The sequence below is a fragment of the Nannobrachium achirus genome (genome assembly GCF_963921795.1).
Source record: "Nannobrachium achirus genome assembly, chromosome: 16".
NCBI lineage: Eukaryota > Metazoa > Chordata > Actinopteri > Myctophiformes > Myctophidae > Nannobrachium > Nannobrachium achirus.
The window spans coordinates 1,674,739-1,693,452 of NC_137823.1; the positions used below are offsets into that span (position 1 = coordinate 1,674,739).

Sequence of the window (18,714 nt, forward strand, 5' to 3'; positions counted from 1 at the left end):
ATTTCGTCTCTCGCAGGCAACTTGTGCAATACAGTCCAGTGAACCTACAGCCCATGCTTGGGAAGGGAGTGTGTAGGGGGCGGAGACTGTGTCTTAGCAACACTCAGAGCCGTATGTTAATAAGCCAATCAGCTGCTTACAAACAGCGCAGCGCCTCTCACAGCAATGGGATGCAGCACTTGTCTCAGAGGAGAGAGAGCAGAGTGGAAGTGGAAGCTCTCTGACAGGCAGAATCGCTGTCATTTCTCAATTAAATCATCCCGTCATTCATATTTATCCCCCAACCTTAAAATACGGGACAAAGAGCGTCCCGTTTCAGTTCAATACGGGACACGTCTTCTAGTTTCCAAAAAAGGGACGATCCCGTATTTTACGGGACGGTTGGTAACCCTAGGTAGAAGAGGAAAACGACGTGCACATCCCCAACCCAAACCTAGGTGGGCAGGTAGAAGAGGACGCACCCAAACCTAGGTGGGCAGGTAGAAGAGGACGCACCCAAACCTAGGTGGGCAGGTAGAAGAGGACGCACTGGCATTTAGAACCAGTTTTTCTTTTTCTTTTTTAGTTTGTTTTTCTTGCACTGGACTTTGGACACTTTTTGTTTGGCTCTGCACTATTGTGTTAGTAGTATTGAGTATTTTGCTTGTGTTTAATGGTGGTGAGATACTTGTAGCACTGACTAGCATTGACTGTTATGGACACTTTTGTTTGGGCATTGTATTGTATTATAGTTTGCTTAAGGATTGCTGTTTTTGTTCAAGTTGGCTGTTTCACGTTGAGCTTTGACAGTTTTTTGACACTTTATGTATATATTCTTTATTCCTTTTCTTGATGTACCTTGCTCTTTACTGTACTCTGTTCTTTTTTATTCTTTTCATACTTCTCTGTAACTTTGTAAATATCCTTAAACTGCTGTGCTGCCTCTAGGCGACTGATTGGTCAATTGGTGGGATAATAAGGGTATCTATCTATCTATCTATCTATCTATCTATCTATCTATCTATCTCTATCTCTCTATCTCTCTATCTATCTATCTCTATCTCTCTATCTCTCTATCTATCTATCTATCTCTCTATCTCTCTCTCTCTCTCTATCTATCTATCTATCTATCTATCTATCTATCTATCTATCTATCTATCTATCTATCTATCTCTCTCTCTCTATCTCTCTCTCTATCTCTCTCTCTCTCTCTCTATATCTCTCTCTCTATCTCTATATCTATCTATCTATCTATCTATCTATCTATCTCTCTATCTATCTATCTATCTATCTATCTATCTATCTATCTCTCTATCTCTCTATCTATCTATCTATCTATCTATCTCTCTATCTCTCTCTCTATCTCTCTCTCTATCTCTCTCTCTATCTATCTATCTATCTATCTATCTATCTATCTATCTATCTATCTAACCAAAGCACACACGTCCAGCAAGCTTGGCATACACAGTGATCATTGTTCCGGTACCAAGGTCAAAAGATGTCTTTGGCCTTCTCTGCGCGCAAGAGGACACTGGAAGGTGTCAGGGAGAGGGAACTGTCAGCGGTGACTTGAGACAAGGTTCTTCTGACCCACCGTGGTGAGAAGGAGTTGGAGATACTTGTGGGGAGCCCTCAGGGTGATAGCCTGGCCCCAGGCACGTGCACACATAGACATCAAAGGGGGCTTGAGCCCCTGCCCTTTTATCCGTCTGTAAAAAAGTGCCCTCTCCAAGACCATGAATGCAGTTTTTACTATGGTGAAAGAAAGGCAAATGCCCCTCTTTCCATGCCATACCTGAAAGACACATCACCAGTATTCACTTGATTATGTGTTCATTGTGGTATCAAGTACTGAAAATAGCCGACCTCCAGTGTTGGGGAAGTTAAAGTTACATGTAACTGAGTTACGTAACTAAGTTACATTTTTCTGTAACTTGCTGGTAACTGAGTTACATTCATATTTCTGTAACTCGTCAAGTAACCGAGATAGTTTTTGGGTAATTTTGGCTCAAGTTACAAGTTACAAGAAGTTACAAGCGAAGTTATAAGTTTACATTTAAGTTTTGTTAAGATTGACGATCAAATGTCATGTAACAGTTTAATTAATATGTATAGCAAAGGTGTACTTGAGTAAAAGTATGAAAGTGTTGGTATCAAACTTCAAGACTAAAAGTTAAAGTACAAATGTTTGAAAATAGCAGATCTACAAGCTCACAACGTGTGCCGAGCTGGCGACAGCTAGACCACACCATCGCATCACATCATGAACACAAAGTCACATCACAAGACTAAAATGATACAAAACGCATCACAACAAATCATAGACAATGATGGCTAAAATGACACAAGACATTTTAGCCTTTAAAGAAATGCTAAAATGACACAAAACATCATAAACAAGGAGACAAATGACAGCATAATCAATCAATGACTGCAAACAGCAACAAAGTAAAACTGCACGAAACGAAAACAAGGGAAAACCCTGAAGACAGCCAAACCGCAAAACGTGCAGTCACAACGACAAGACATTCAAACGGAACAACGTTTCATTCCCGAGGTAAAAGTAAAGGGATAATACCTCCACGTCACTCTCTAGCTCTAGCACACGGCCCTCTTTCCCTTGACAGTCCAGCTGTAGTTGTTTGTACTCTGTTTCTAGATCTTTAACTCTTTTCCTTAACATTAGGGTCTCAGACTGTTCCTGCCTGTTGGTGTGGGGGGAAAACAACGGGAGAAAATGCAGTGTAACAGCAGGACGGTCATGGTTCAGGTTCAGGTTCAGGTTCAGGTTCAGGTTCAGGTTCAGGTTCAGGTTCAGGTGGTTTTCACACAGGAAAGAGAAGGGGAAAAAAAGTGTGATTTGTACTTGGTCGTGCATCGGTGCCGCGGGCAGGGGCGTCACAAGGGGTAGGAAAGTGGGACTGAGTTACTGGGGCCCAAGGTGGAGGGGCCCTAGTAACTTTAGCTATTGAAAAATAGCAGATCTACAAGCTCACAGCGCGGCACCGAGTGCCGCGCTGTGAGCTTGTAGATCTGCTATTTTTGAAAAGTCGTGAAAATGTGCACAAATCTTTGAATATATGTATTTTTTTAGTGAACATTTGTAACAAAAATGTTGCTTCTGGGGGATCCCTGGAACTAAATATTTTGAGATGGGGGGGGGGTCCTTCACATGAAAAAGTTTGAGCATCACTGACATGGAAACATAGGTTTCTTGGCACACATTTTCACGATTTTTCAAAAATAGCAGATCTACAAGCTCGCAGCGCGGCACTCGGTGCCGCGCTGTGAGCTTGTACCCAGGGCCCAGAATTTGGTGTGACGCCCCTGGCCGCGGGTCAGACAGAAACCTTTTTTTTTTTGTACATTAACACTTGGGGAGCCAAACGCGTTCAGGGACGAGTTATGGCCACTAGATGTCACCCTGCCACAGGAAGTTATATCGTCGAGGGACGAGTCAACAAATAGTTAACTTTTCGAGACCGCAGCTTCCCTTTGCATGCCCTGAATCCATTACGTCACCCAGCCAGGGCAGGAAGCCCCCTGTCTCTCCCCACACGGAAGGATTTTACATGGCTTTAGATTCTACTTTGACTTTGATTCTACTTTAAAACAGGCTTTATCTGAGAATGAGGTAAAAACAGCCCCATGGAGGCAGAGAGCTGATTGTTTTCACGGCGACACTTTACCGCGAATTTACCGCGATTTTTTTACCGCGAGTTTCGCGAGCGTTTGTAAACAAATGGAGTACCTCCTCAATCTTCTCTGGACACGCACGTGCACACGCACGAAGCTTGCGGGGCTCATCAAAACATAACGTAAGTCAATGGTGGCACCAGCAACAGCTATAAATGTTATAAACCTTGGCCGCCCATGTGTTAAAGGAGCTATATTCAACTTTTTCTTGAAAAACGGACGCTAAAATAAAAATAATGTTTCAAAAAATATAATAAAAAAGATTAAGCTTCATATACGTGTTTCTATTAAAAAATGACCACAAAAAGCGTAAAATAATGATAAAAGAATCATTTTGGCCATTGTCAGGCTGACTTTGCTTACATCCCTTATCAATCCATATAACATAATAGAAGAGGGATATAAACAAAGTCAGCCTGACAATGGCCAAAATGATTATTTTATCATTATTTTACGCTTTTTGTGGTCATTTTTTAATAGAAACACATATATGAAGCTTAATCTTTTTTATAAAATATTTTCGACATTATTTTTATTTTAGTGTTAGTTTTTCCAAGAAAAAGTTGACTATAGCTCCTTTAACACCCTACCTTCAGGGGTCTTCAACGTTTTCAGGCCAGGGACCCCTTAGTTGAGAGAGAGATCCCCACTACATGTTGTATAGAACTGTGTTGCAGATTAAAAATGTCCATAGGCCTAGACGTCTTAGACAGCTTAGACTTGTTTGACAGCACTTGAATGTCAAATACTCAGTCTGCTCTTCTTTTCCCTCTACAAACAAAAAATAGCTGATCTACAAAAAACATAGCCGATCTACAAGCGTACTGCTATTTTTGGCTAATGTTCCACTCAGAATAGGGATGCAAAGGGTTCAAATGGTTAATGTAAAAAACATGATCATATGACACAAAGATTTGGCGGCCCCCCTGTTGTAACTCTGAGGACCCCCTAGGGGTCCCGGACCCCCTGTTGAAGACCCCTGCCCTACTTGATCATACTACTAGCATCAAAAGCAGCAGATCCGCAAGCTGGAAACTCGGTGCGGAGCGACGCCTTTCGAGCTTGTTGATCTGCACGTTTTGATGTTTTGGAATTTGAATCCTGAAAAATAACAGTTTTGGACACATGAGTAGGGATGGAGCTTGTTATTTTTTATTGATAATGAGCACTTTATCGATCCTGCTTATTGAGCTGGGATTTTATCCAGCCCACTATTGAGCGTTTTCTAATATTTTGTGGAATGATGTGGGATGACAAATTCTAAACTGTTATCTATTTTAAAGGACAACTTTGTTTTTTTACAACAAGGGTTCATATTTTAGATTGTAATTAGAGAAAAGAAAAAGTGATTGTTAAAATGTTTTCATTTGCTTCATTCTATTGTTTTATCGCGTTTACCGTGCTAAAATGTGGGGCATGCCTAGTTGCGTACGCATGGGGGGATGCGTACAAGTGGCTAAATATGTCTTTCTAGACACAATAAGCCAGCAGTTTCTTTATTGCTATTTACAGTAACACTTCTAGCCCCCATAAGTCACATCCAACCATGAAAGGTTGCGTTGTATCTTGGGAATGGGCTTATTCTGTGTAAAATGACATATTTAGCCACTTGTACGCTTGTATGCGCCCAACCACTGAAATAAGAATCTCTAAAACAATAGAAAGAAGTAAATTAAATGATTTTAACGTTCATCTTTTATATTCTTTTTATTTAAAATATGAACCCTTGTTGTAAAAAACTAAAGTTGTCCTTTAATTGGCCAGTTGTTGTGACTGTGAGTTTGAGTTAGTATCTATGAATATGACAATTGACAAAAAAATATGATCATTACAACGATCATTCAAGTGTTAAATGGCTTTATATTATGAATAGTACTGTAATCATTTCTTGATGGCCTCTTGTCTTGATTGTTTAAACAGTCATGGGCCGCTATGCTCAATAACAGGCTTGCTAAGCCCAAAGCTTATTGATACCGGGTACTCATACTCAATAAATCTGTTATCTGGTTATCGAGCTACCCTTGTTTAGGTCTCCATCCCTACATATGAGGCTTCCAGCTGACAGAGACAATACTTTCAAAATAGCAGATTATTTGTTTTTTCCGTCGCACGACCAAATATAAATCAGGCAAGACATTGCATCGCCTGCATCTCTTGAAACGTAATTATCTCAAGCCATGCGTTTCTTTCTTTTTCTCTGATGTACTGTACTGTATTTATTTTGGTTACCTAAGCTGTCAGGATAAGGCACAAAGACACTGTGAATTATTGGAGTGAACTGCATTGTATAATATTACAAATACGATCAAGCAAAATGTTATTTGTCACATTCGTCAATTTAAAGGTGCAGTATGTGATATTTTTTTGGGTAAAATTGTGAATCATTGCTAAAGTGTTTGTTCAGTAACAGGGGACCCCCAGTTTCTCTGAAGAGGGGAACCCCAGTCTCTCTCCATTTGCCCAATCAGAAGAGAATGAGAAACAAGATATATCAGTCCCAGGTTGAATCGGTGAGCCGCCTGAAAATGTATTCCCTGTTTACTAATATAAAAAGCTGGAGAGACGGAGAGACCGGCTCTGTTACTGAACACAAGGATTACTATCGAAATATCCTCACCGTCGGGCAGAAACCTTGTATCTCCAAGTTTCAAATTTGCATGTTTTTTTTCTTCTTCTTTTTTGTAAATTAAAGCCCTGCCTTCATCTTATGAGACTGTTGCACAAAACTAGTGAAAACAGCAGATCTACAAGCACACAACGCCTCGCGGTGAGAGGCGTTGTGTGCTTGTAGATTTTCACTGTTTTGTAATGATGAATACAAACGAATGGTTTTGGACATACAAGGGTTCCACCCGACAACGACGATAGATAGAGCTCCAAAAATGCCTTATTTTCTATCATTTCCACATCCCCAGGGAGCCTCGGATTCATGGAGACTATTTAGTTTTCGTCCCATTCCTGAGCCAACAGTTTGATGACAGGCTGACCAAACCTGAAGTCAATGCCTTGCTAGGAGCTTTCTCCACTCTGCATTACCGCGGGATAGTAGGGGTGCTGGGGGGTGCTGCCCCCCCACTTGGACAGGAGGGGGGATGATGTTTTGTGTGAACAACTAGTAAGACGCCGCAGGGGGACGAGCGATCTCGCCCTAAAGGCAGAGGTCATGCCACGGGGATGTGGACATCAGGGATCTCCATATATGGGCATAAAAGGGATTTGTTCCCCTGGCATCACAGGGATCTCCATATCTCCATATATGGGCATAAAAGGGATTTGTTCCACCTGTCATCACAGGGAACTCTCTAACAGGGCATCATTAATATTGATGACATCAGGGAACTCCCTATATGGGCATAAAAGGGATTCTGTTAGTGTGACATCACAGTGAAGCCAGAGCGTGACGTCAGAGCGGCAAACCCATTCTGGTAGAGTGGTTCCCCTGACATCACAGTGACATCAGAGCATGATGACAGATTTTACGGTCTATGGGTTTGCCGCTGTGCACACGTCTACATGGAGACAAGCTGTGACGTTTCTCATGGTAAACTGCGACCTTCGGTCGCAATAATAGCTCAAAGCAGTTGTCCTCCAAACCCCTCCTGTCGCTGTCATTAGAACTGAGGGTGCGTTTTGTAATCGCGGCACCAGAGCAGCTCACGCCTCATGAAGCCTACTTTACTGTATGCTCCGTCCTGCGACGATGTCGCGCGCAGAGAACGGCAGAGAACAGAGCAGACCACCAAGCTCGCAGCGGCTGCAAGCTTGTATGTCAGCTTGTTCTCAGCGCGCAGTGCCGCTGCGGGGGTAAAGTATATTATGTCTCCCTTGAAGACAGAGAGGAGGTTGAATGAACTGAAACCAGCGCTCCCCCAAAACAACAGGTTTGGGGACCTGTTGGAAAAGTGCAGTCTAAATGTTGGGAAACAAGAAGTCTGTCCTGCTGGCGGAGCCACTGTGTGCCATTTAGGATTTGTCTCCACTCTGTCCAGGGGCGTCACACCAAATTCTGGGCCCTGGGTACAAGGATTCACTGTGGGGCCCCCATGAATGTTAACTATTGAAAAATAGCAGATATACAAGCTCACAGTGCGGCACCGAGTGCCGCGCTGCGAGCTTGTAGATCTGCTATTTTTGAAAAATCGTGAAAACGTGTGCCAAGAAACCTATGTTTCCATGTCAGTGATGCTCAAACTTTTTCATGTGAAGGATCCCCCATCTCAAAATATTTAGTTCCAGGGACCCCCCCAGAAGCAAATTTTGAGTTACAAATGTTCACCTAAAAAATACATATATTAAAAGATTTGCGCACAGTTTCACGACTTTTCAAAAATAGCAGATCTACAAGCTCACAGCGCGGCACTCGGTGCCGCGCTGTGAGCTTGTATATCTGCTATTTTTCAATAGATAAAGTTACTAGGGCCCCCTCCACCTTGGGCCCTGGTAACTCAGTCCCACTTTCCTACCCCTGGTGACGCCCCTGTCTCTGTCCACAGCGTGTGGAGAGGGAAAGGGTCATTCTTGATTGTGTTACATTTAGGTAAAAAAATCACACCCAATGTGAAGTGAGCGGTGGTCGTGCTTGCATAACTTCTTCAGACTAGGATTTAAGTCTAGGATGTACAGGCTATGCTACACACACACATTTTGCTATGGCAAAACGCCACTCTATGGAGCGGTCTACCACCGCTCAAAAATAAACGATAGAAACACAGAAAAAAATAAGAACAAAATTGGACAAAACCTTTTTTTTTTTTCTTTTTTTTTTTTTTGAACGCTGCACTCACGTGAGGACTGGCTCAGGAATGTGGCGAAAACAAAAATAATCTCCACGAATTCAAGGCTTCATGGGGTGTGTGATGGATAGAAATGTTTTGGGGGTTTAACGCTTATTTTACAACAACAAACTAACATCACTTCCACCCTCTTTCATTCTGTCTATATATCAGTGTTTCTCAAACTTTAAAATGTCAAGGTCTCCCCTTAACTCTGACAGTGTACAAATGGAACCAAATGAACCCGTCAGGGTTCATTTGGTTCCATTTGTACACGGTCAGAGTTACATACTTGTATGGGTCAATTTAGACCCCCCCTAAACGAACTCACAGAGTCCCTGAATCCACTTTGACAACCACTGGTCTACAAGTAATACAAAAAATAAAATAAAAACTTCAATAAAAACAATAAAACCAACTAAGAAACTAGTAGGCTGTTTTTGAGGTGCCGTTTACCTGTTAGCTAGGCTGCGCGCTGAGCTCGCAGCCTCGTCCACCTTGTGCTGCTGCAGCTCGGACAGTTGTCTCTCCGCGGAGAGTCTGGCCTCCGTCTCGGCCCGGGTCTTCTTCTCCAGCATGGCGCTGGTCTGCTTGTCCTTCTGCTTGCTCTTGCTCAGACACACAATCCTGCCGCGCACAAAGAGAGACAGAATTCATCACGTCATTTTTGTAAAAAGAAAAACAGAGGCGGTTCCAAGACACTGTGAGGCAGCGGCGAAGCCAGGATTTACCGACTGGCTAGGCCTGGCACAATGTGGGTGGGCACAGACGTGAGCTTGTACATCAGCTATTTTAAAATGGCAGACATTTAAATATTTAACCCATTTAGGCCTAGAATTATTGACTGCTTTAACCAGTGAAAAATAGCAGATATACAAGCTCACAGCGCGGCACCGAGTGCCGCGCTGCGAGCTTGTAGATCTGCTATTTTTGAAAAAGTCGTGAAAATGTGTGCAAATCTTTGAATATATGTATTTTCAAAGCGAACGTTTGTAACTCAAATTTTGCCTCTGGGTGGTCCCTGGAACTAGATATTTTGAGATGGGGGTCCGTGGCCAAATACATATCATTTTGGGGGTCCTTCACATGAAAAGATTTGAGTACCACTGACATAGTAGTCTCTCAAGAACAGACTAACTGAGCTCCAGTTAAATGAAAAGGACCTTTTCTTTGACGATGGCTGGCCAGATTGTTGACATACAAACATCGTTTTTTCAAAAAATCTTAGAAGGATTCAAAAGACACTTATGTAATCGGGTCAAAAATCTTATTTTCACGATTTTTCAAAAATAGCAGATCTACAAGCTCGCAGCGCGGCACTCGGTGCCGCGCTGTGAGCTTGTATATCTGCTATTTTTCAATAATTAAAGCATAAAATATTGCGTCATAATGTGTTCAGGCCTAAATGGGTTAAAGGGACATAATTAGGGATGGAGCTCGTTCATTTTTATTGATAATGAGCACTTTATCGATCCTGCTTATTGAGCCGGGCTTTTATCCAGCCCACTATTGAGCGCTTTCTAATATTTTGTGGAAAGATATGAGACGACAAATTCAGAAAATAACTGGTATCTTTTTTATTGGCCAGTTGTTGTGACTGAGTTTGTTGCTGACCACCATCTATGAAGATGACAATTGACAAGTGTAACAAATCTCATTAAATAAAACTATTGTTCATTAGTGTGCAATAAGTGTTAAATGGTTTATAGCTATGATGGATAGTACTGTAATAATGAGAGACAGCCGCTGATACGAACGACCTACGGCCTGGTCGCGACCTAGGCCACGACCTGGAGGTCGTAGGTCCCGGTTCTGGAGGTCGTAGTTCGCGGTACATACTTGTTAGGTCGCGGCCGGTCTAGTTTCGCGACCCCCGGCCGTGGTTGCGCCACCTCGGTCGTCCCCGGGCCGTTGTTGCGCGATCGGGCCGTTGTTCAGCGACCTGGGAAGTCCGCGGTCGTATTTAAAAGGTCTTTTTGCTGAATATTCTAGAGCAGCAGCGCTATTCAACCTTTTGAAGCTTGTGATTGGCTGAACCGGAGGTAGGAAGCGCTCCATTGTAGTCACTTGGACCGCGCGAGGTGCACCAAAACCTATCCTTAACCCTAACCCCAACTCTAACTCTAACCCTAACCTTAACCCTAACCCTAACCCCAACTCTAACCCTAACCCTAACCCTAACCCTAACCCTAACCCTAACCTGCCGACACTGAGTAGCTAACCTGCCGACGCTGTTGAAAACGAGCGCTCCTTCCCTTAGCAAGCGTAGAGTTTCTAAACTCGCGTCCCTTCCCTTAGCAAGCGTAGAGTTTCGATCGCGGCGCTCCTTCCCTTAGCAAGCGTAGAGTTTCTAAACTCGCGTCCCTTCCCTTAGCAAGCGTAGAGTTTCGATCGCGGACTTCCCAGGTCGCTGAATTACGACCGAGATCGCGCAAAACCTCCAGAACCGGGACCTACGACCTCCAAGTCGTGGCCTAAGTCGCGACCAGGCCGTAGGTCGTTTGTATCAGCGGCTCTTGCTGGTAATAATGTCTTGATCGCCTCGTCTTGATTGTTTAAATATGAAATCATGGGCCGATATGCTTGATAAGCTTGATAAGCCCAAAGATTATTGATACCGGGTACTCAATAAATCTGTTATCGGGTTATCGAGCTTGTTTAGGGCTCCATCCCTAGACAGTCATTTGTCATGAATGTGGACTTCCCAAGCAATATGGAGACATTTTAATTTTAAAAACTGCTTCATAATTGACTAAACTATGATCAAATTGTGTGGTGTCTTTCTTTGCTTCCTAGATAGCCGCGCATCGCCGTGCCGCACCGGCATCGTCGCGTCGCGCCGCACTGCTCGCTCCGTGAATGTTTTCGTTATTTTCGGGGGGGCACAAAAACGAAATGGGTGGGCCTATAGGCCTAGTCAATTATTTAGTAAAAAAGAGCAGACCAAGTGAAAGGTCAAGTCTACAAAATATCGACGATTTGTGGTTACATTTCTGAAAATACACATTAACATGAATCCAACATGGTTGGACTGATGACAGTGCTGTCAAACAAGCTAGTCTATGAATCCATCTATGATATTGAGGAAAATCTGTATCACACGTTTATACAATATGTAGAGGGGGTCCCTGCTTCATCTCTCTCTCAGCTAAGGGGTCCTTGCCCTGAAAACATTGAAGACCCCTGCTTTTACCAATAAAAACAGAGATTACTTGTTGTGCAGCAGTGTGTTGGACTGTCTGAGCAGGGACAGCTCTGGCCTCAGGCTCCTCTCGCTATTGGTCAGGTTGTTCATGTGACTCCTGAGCTCCTGCTCACTCTGTCTGCTGCTCTGGAGCTCCGCCCTCAGCCTCCGCACGTCCTGGTCCAGCCTGGGCCGAGAGACACCGGCAGAGAGAGAGAGAGAGAGAGAGAGAGAGAGAGAGAGAGAGAGAGAGAGAGAGAGAGAGAGAGAGAGAGAGACAGACGGGGGGCTAAGTCTTGCCCCATGCAAGATCTCACTATTTCCATAGATAAAGCATTGGTGACTTTGGTTCCAACTGCTAGAAACCTTGGTGTGGTCCTGGACAGCCAGCTATCATTCAAGGCACACATTGCATCAGTCACCCGGTCCATAGGTTCACACTCTATAACATCCGTAGAATCAGACCCTTCCTCACCCAGGAGTCAGCCCAGCTCCTCATCCAGACATCTGTCATATCAAAACTTGACTATTGTAACTCTCTCCTCACTGGCCTCCCAACTGTTCCAAAATGCCGCAGCACAACTGGTCTTCCACCAGCCAAAATTCTCACATGTCTCCCCCCTTCTCCGCTCCCTCCAATGGCTCCCGGTTGCGGCCCGCACTGAATACAAAACAATGATGCTGACCTTCAAAGCAGCCAAAGGTAGGGCCACTCCATACCTCCAAAACCTGATCAACCCCTACAACCCCACCCGTTCACTCAGATCAGCCAACACAGGGATGCTGACAGAAGCTTTTTTATTGATTAGGTGCTACGTTATTTTTTCTAGATTGATATTTCTATGTATTTGATGTATTGATGTTGATGTATTGATGTATTAGCTTGCTTATTGTTTTGATGTATTAACTTACTTATTTCTAAGTCGCTCTGGATTCAGAGCGTCTGCTAAATGCCTAAATTGTAAATTGTAAAATTTATAGCAAATAAGTGTCATATTCAGAAGAAAACCTGGAGAATTGACATTTGTGGTAATGGTGTGTAAAAAACAAATCTTAAAATTTGCCACGGACAAGGACACGTTTTTGCCAGGCAGGGACAGATTTGTTGGTGTACGGAGTACGGACATATATTGCTGAGTCGTGTACATCAGGGTTTCCCAAACTTTTTTGTCTCAGGGCACCCCATAAATATTTGTTTTAATCCGAGGCATTGTCATTTTCACTCCCAGCACCTAGGGGCTGTTAAGTATGACATCATTTTGTAGGCAGAGGACAATTTCTGCCCCCAGTTTCCGTGAATCTTTTTACTATTTTTACTATTTACAAATATTTCTTCTCTTTGTTGTTGAAAGGAAAGTGTTAGAATTATACTTTAGTCGTTATTTTTGTCTCGGATCTGTTGAAATAGCGAGGGACAGAAAATGCTCTGGGGGCAGAGTTCTCCTCTGCCTACAAAATGATGTCACGGCTTAAAAACCCCATAGCATATCGTCGTGGTCGGGTGGAAACTTTGTATGTCCAAAACCGTTCGTTTTGTATTTATCATAAATGTACTAAACTAGTGAAAAGCACTGTGTGCTTGTAGATCGACTGTTTTCACTAGTTTTGTGCGACAGTCTTGTATGATGAAGCAGGGCTTTGCTTTACCAAAAGACGTACACATTTGAAACTTGGAGATACGAGGTTTCTGCCCGACAGTGACGATATTCTAGTGATTATGTTGCAAGGAAAACGTTGAGATAACAGCCATTTTGGTTAGAACTGACTGAAAATAACTTTGTACTTCAAATTTAAAATGATACTAAATACTTTGTGTCAAAATAAATTCCAAATATTATCAAACGATCTCGCGGCACCCCTGGACTGCAGTCGCGGCACCCCAGGGTGCCCCGTCACCCACTTTGAAAATCCCTGGTATACATACTTGGAGATCTGTTCCGCGTGCTGCTGCTGCTGCTGCTGAGCGGCGGTTGTCCTGTCCGCGGCCGCTGCCGCTGGGTCCCTGTTAGGGCTGAGGGCTTTCCACGCCGCTGCCCTCTGCTGCTTGTCCGTCCTGCCCGCGGTGCACTGGGAGGGCAGGCTGTTGGCATTGCCTCTGCCCGCAGTGCCCTGGGAGGCTGTGCTGGTGGCACTGCCTCTGCCCGTGGTGCCCGCGGAGGGCACGCTGCTGGCAGCGTTGTTGCTCTTGCGAGCCTTGGGCGAGGACGGGCTCTTGGCGGAGCGGGTGCCTCCTCTGCCCCCCTGCTCCTCCTGAGGTGGGCTCTCTGCAAGGTCATTAGATTTAATAGTCAGGGGATATCTTCAGAAATCCTGGAATAAATTCCTTACCAAAACATTTCTTCACCAATGTGTTTGTAAAGGTGTCTAGTAACACATACCACAAAGACTGAAATGCAGTTTCCCTAGGAGAATCCGTTAACAGCTGCTGAAAGTTGGGGTCCCATTAAATTAACTATACAGGATAAAACACACCAAAATAAATCTGCTTTAAGTATCATGTGAGGGGTCAAACTAGGGTTTTTTCATGATTCTGAATCCATTGCAAGCATTCCTTGGGCTAAAAAGGGCCCCCAAAAAAACTATGGTTTAGTGACGAGTCATCACTTTTCACAGTTTTGTGGGAGCCGCCTTTACCCCAAGGAATGTTTTTCATGCAAAACAAATGCTTGCAATGGATTCAGAATCATGAAAAAACCCTAGTTTGATCCCTCACATGATACTTAAAGCAGGTTTATTTTGGTGTGTTTTATCTATAGTTAATTTAATGGGACCCCAACTTTCAGCAGCTGTTAACGGATTCTCCTAGGGAAAATGAATTTCAGTCTTTGTGGGATGTGTTACTAGACACCTTTACAAACACATTGGTGAAGAAAGTTTTTGGTAAGGAATTTATTCCAGGACCTTTTAGATATCCCCTGATTATAAAGGTAATGGTGATGTTGCTCATTGGCAGGGACGTGCAGAGAATTTTAGAGAGGCAGAGGCTGAAATTTCTAAAAGGGCCTTTTGGTGGAAATTTTGAAAATAGCAGACCTCCAAGACCTCCGCAGCGCGACGCGTTGTGAGCTTGGAGGTCGGCTATTTTTGTTCCGTGATATCACACTGACTAAGCATAATCAAGTAAACACTGGAGATGTGTCGTAACGGCATGGATTTCTACACAGAGAGGGCAATTCTTTCAACATAAGATGCTGCATTCAAGTTCAGGAGAGTTTGGACAAAAGGCAATTATCTTGAATCCTGCCTTCAGGTATGGCATGGAAAGAGGGGCATTTGCATTTCTTTCACCATAGTAAAAACTGCATTCATGGTCTGGAGAGGGCACTTTTTTACGGATGGATAAAATGGCAGGGGCTCAAGCCCCCTTTGATGTCTATGTCTGCACGCGCCTGCATTGGTATATACTGGAGAGTGTTTATTCAGTAACAAGCTATTTAGTAAACAGAAAATACATTAAAAAAAACACACCCGGTATGAAGTGAGCGGAGCTTTAGTTCATTTCATTAGGCGTCCGTCGAAACTTGGCCAAACGCGGGACATGTGTGGGACGTACGTACATGTACAGTACATACAAATACACCAAGCCAGATGTAGGAGCGGTTAGCAGCGCTCCAAAGAATTTAAACTAAAGTGAAATTGAAAACATACCATGGCAAGGCAGAGCTAAAGCTCCATGTCAGGACAAAACTAAGCAAAAATCGTATCAAATTGTGTGATAAAGTATCCTATCATGTTATCACTTTTTTGTATGACACGGCAGCAATACGCTTCCGTAAAAACAAACAAAACAAAAAACACATTAACTCATACCCCGCCATTTGCAAATACCTTCGTACTTTCATATGCCTCTGTCTCCATAGACTTCCATGTAATTCATAGTGCACTGATAATGTCATGTCCATGCACCACGTGTGTGCACATTGCTCACAGCTTTCAAACAAAAAAATCTGAATGGAAATCCGTTCAGGCATTCATGAACAAGCAGCCATTATGTTTTCCTAAAATGTAAACAAAGATGGCTGCCATGTTTGAAAGATGGGGTTGCTATGGCTGGACTCACGCGTGAAACATCTTCTCCGTATCGTCTGAGAATGGCCACTGGGGGCGCCGTACTAATGCATTGTCAATGGAAGGTTGTTTGGTTTTTTGTCGTTGCCATGTCTATAGCTCAACCACAGCCTGTCTTTTGGCCAAGAGACACGGCAACGACAAAACACCAAACAACCTTCCATTGACAATGCATTAGTACGGCGCCCCCAGTGGCCATTCTCAGACGATACGGAGAAGATGTTTCACGCAAATGTCTGTACGACGCCTAAGGGAGTTAAACATGCAATTTCGCGATTGCTATCATGCCTACTACATTTTTTGGGGCCAATTTTTATTTTTATTTTTTAAACGGGAAATTCTCAGGATTATCGGGCCTGGCAGGGAGGGACATTAGCATATTCTCTGGACTATCGGGCCTAGCAGGGAGGACAACTTAGTTTTTTTACAACAAGGGTTCATATTTTAGATTGTAATTAGAGAAAAGAAAAAGTGAGGGTTAAAATGTTTTCATTTGCTTCGTTCTATTGTTTTATCGCGTTTACCGTGCTAAAATGTGGGGCATGCGTACGCATGGGGGCATGCGTACAAGTGGTTAAATATGTCTTCTTTGACACAATAAACCAGCAGTTTCTTTATTGCTATTTACAGAAACACTTCTAGCCCCCATAAGTCACATCTAACCATGAAAGGTTGCGTTGTATCTTGGGAATGGGCTTATTCTGTGTAAAATGACATATTTAGCCACTTGTACTTCTCTAAAACAATAGAATGAAGTAAATGAAATAATTTTAACACTCATCTTTTATATTCTTTAATTACAATCTAAAATATGAACCCTTGGTGTAAAAAACTAAAGTTGTGCTTTAAGTCAAAATTAACACTTTGCAAGCCACGGGGAGCCCCTTAATATTAAAACCGGAATATACCGGACATCTGAGCAAGGAGTCTCAGCCGCGCCATCTTTTACCGTACTAGGTCATTAAAAATGAAATAAGTGATAATGATAAAAAAAAACGATCGCTACCCCTTCTCTGTCTCACCACCCGTCTAACCAATTGCATCATTCTTCTCTGCACATGAACCGGAAGTGCTTCTGGTGACTATCCCTTCTCTATAACAAATTTTCCGTTCACTTTCATTGGAGGAGGAAGCGTTAGCATAGCGCATCTCGGGGATGTTTTCGACCAGATCAAAGTTGTCACAGGGTCTTCATATTGACGGGATTACATTCGTTTACCGCGATGTGCACGGATCACGCACGCGAAGCGCCACGGGGGGAAGACGACTCGGCCAAAATCCCCACTCTATGCCAATGGAAATCAAGATAGTTATGGTGAGTTCACGACCGGGGGACCTCAAACCAAAACAAACCGGCGGTGCTGGGGGAGGGGGAGAGGGAGTGCGCTAATGTTTATAAACATAATATTATGTCTCAGATCATAATATAATAATAGAAATTTCACGGCTAATCTACAACAAGCCATTCTATTTCGGCTGGCATAGTGTTAAATGAAAATAAATAAACAAATAACCTTGTTTCTCTGGGGAGGAGGACTCCGGCAGAGTCCCTCCTCCCGCCGCAGAGTGGGAGGGGTGGTGAGGAGGGTGGGGGTGCTCCCGGGACTCACTGGCGCCCCCGCCAGGCTTGGCTGAGGATGACGAGGAGGACAGGGAGGCGGAGGAGGAAGTGCGGCGGTTATTGGAGTCGGGTGGAGGCGGCGGTGGTGCTCTGCTGTCCTGGCTGTGGATCTGCAGGCACTCCAGCACGCTGTGGGCCGAGTCGTCCTGGACCACCACGGTGCCGTTGGCACACTGGTACTCACTGCTGCTGCTCTCCAACCGGCTCCTCCACCTGGACGCTGCCACAAACCACCACAGGACAACAGACCCAGTTAGATTGATTGATTGATTGATTGATTGATTGATTGATTGATTGATTGATTGATTGAAGACTTTGTTAGAAGTTTGCATAGGAAAAGGTACAGTTTCATGACGGTACAGTTCACTGGTACAAGGTCAACTAAAAGGAGATCCTAGGAAAGCACTTGGCTTATTTACATTGGAAACCATTGAAGTATCTCATATAACATTGAATGACAGACGGATAGAACACAGTACTATGCAGTAGATATTAAAAAAAGTTAATAAAAATAAAATAAACAGTGCAAAAAATATATATATACAGTAGGTAAATACAAAGAGGGGTCAGGGGAGGCTGGGCTAGGTTTGTTATTGCCAGTTGTGAATGGCTGCCGCCTGTAAGTGGTTTTTCAGGGCGATTTTAAAGGATGCTAGGGAACCACACTCCTTTAAGGCCTTCGGTAAGGCGTTCCACATTTTGGTTGTATAGACGGGTTTCTTGTTTACAAACATTGAGACTAAATGCACAGGCACAGCTGACTGTATCATGTAATCAATTCCGTCCAATCCCCAAACCTGTTGTTTTGGGGAGCGCTGGTTTCATTGGCTAATTTTGGTACCGACCCTGCGCACGCATCTAGTTTTATCAGTGTAACGTGGACCAGAAACCCGTCTATAGCAGAAGAAGGAGTTTGACCCTTTGTTTGAGTTGACTCTGGGATGAACGTGATCTGTGGCGCTGCCTCTGGTGTTGTAATTGTGGACATCCTTAACGTTTATAAAGTATTTTGCCAGGTACAGGGTTATCATTACATAAACCGGGTAGTGGGTACTGGATACGCATTATTGCGTATCATTTTATGCTTTAGCTATTCAAAAATAGCAGATATACAAGCTCACAGCGTGGCACCGAGTGCCGAGCTGCGAGCTTGTAGATCTGCTATTTTTGAGAAATCCTGAAAATGTGTGCAATTCTTTGAATATTTTGACCCGATTCTATAAGTGTCTTCTGAATCTGAAAAGGTTTTTTGAAAAAGATATGTTTCTTTCTATGTCAGTGGTGCTCAGACCTTTTCATGTGAAGGAGCCCCAAAATGATGTATTTGGCCATGGACCCCCATCTCAAAATATTGTATCAGGGACCCCCCAGTAGCAAATATTTGAGTTACTTAA

The 18,714-nt window shown here is 43.5% G+C and overlaps 1 protein-coding gene across 1 annotated transcript in view; it reads right to left on the reverse strand.

The window, feature by feature from the left end:
* Window positions 1-18,385, reverse strand: part of LOC308300344 (macoilin-2-like) — a gene marked incomplete at both ends in the record, with an annotated part of 28,968 nt that extends 10,583 nt beyond the window's left edge. The window contains 6 exons of the mRNA XM_080744160.1: window positions 2,558-2,684; window positions 8,904-9,074; window positions 11,660-11,818; window positions 13,556-13,895; window positions 17,214-17,540; window positions 18,355-18,385. Of these exons, the coding sequence (XP_080600286.1) occupies window positions 2,558-2,684; window positions 8,904-9,074; window positions 11,660-11,818; window positions 13,556-13,895; window positions 17,214-17,540; window positions 18,355-18,385 (1,155 nt within the window). The remainder of the gene's footprint in view (window positions 1-2,557; window positions 2,685-8,903; window positions 9,075-11,659; window positions 11,819-13,555; window positions 13,896-17,213; window positions 17,541-18,354) is intronic.
* Window positions 18,386-18,714: the final 329 nt, after the last annotated feature.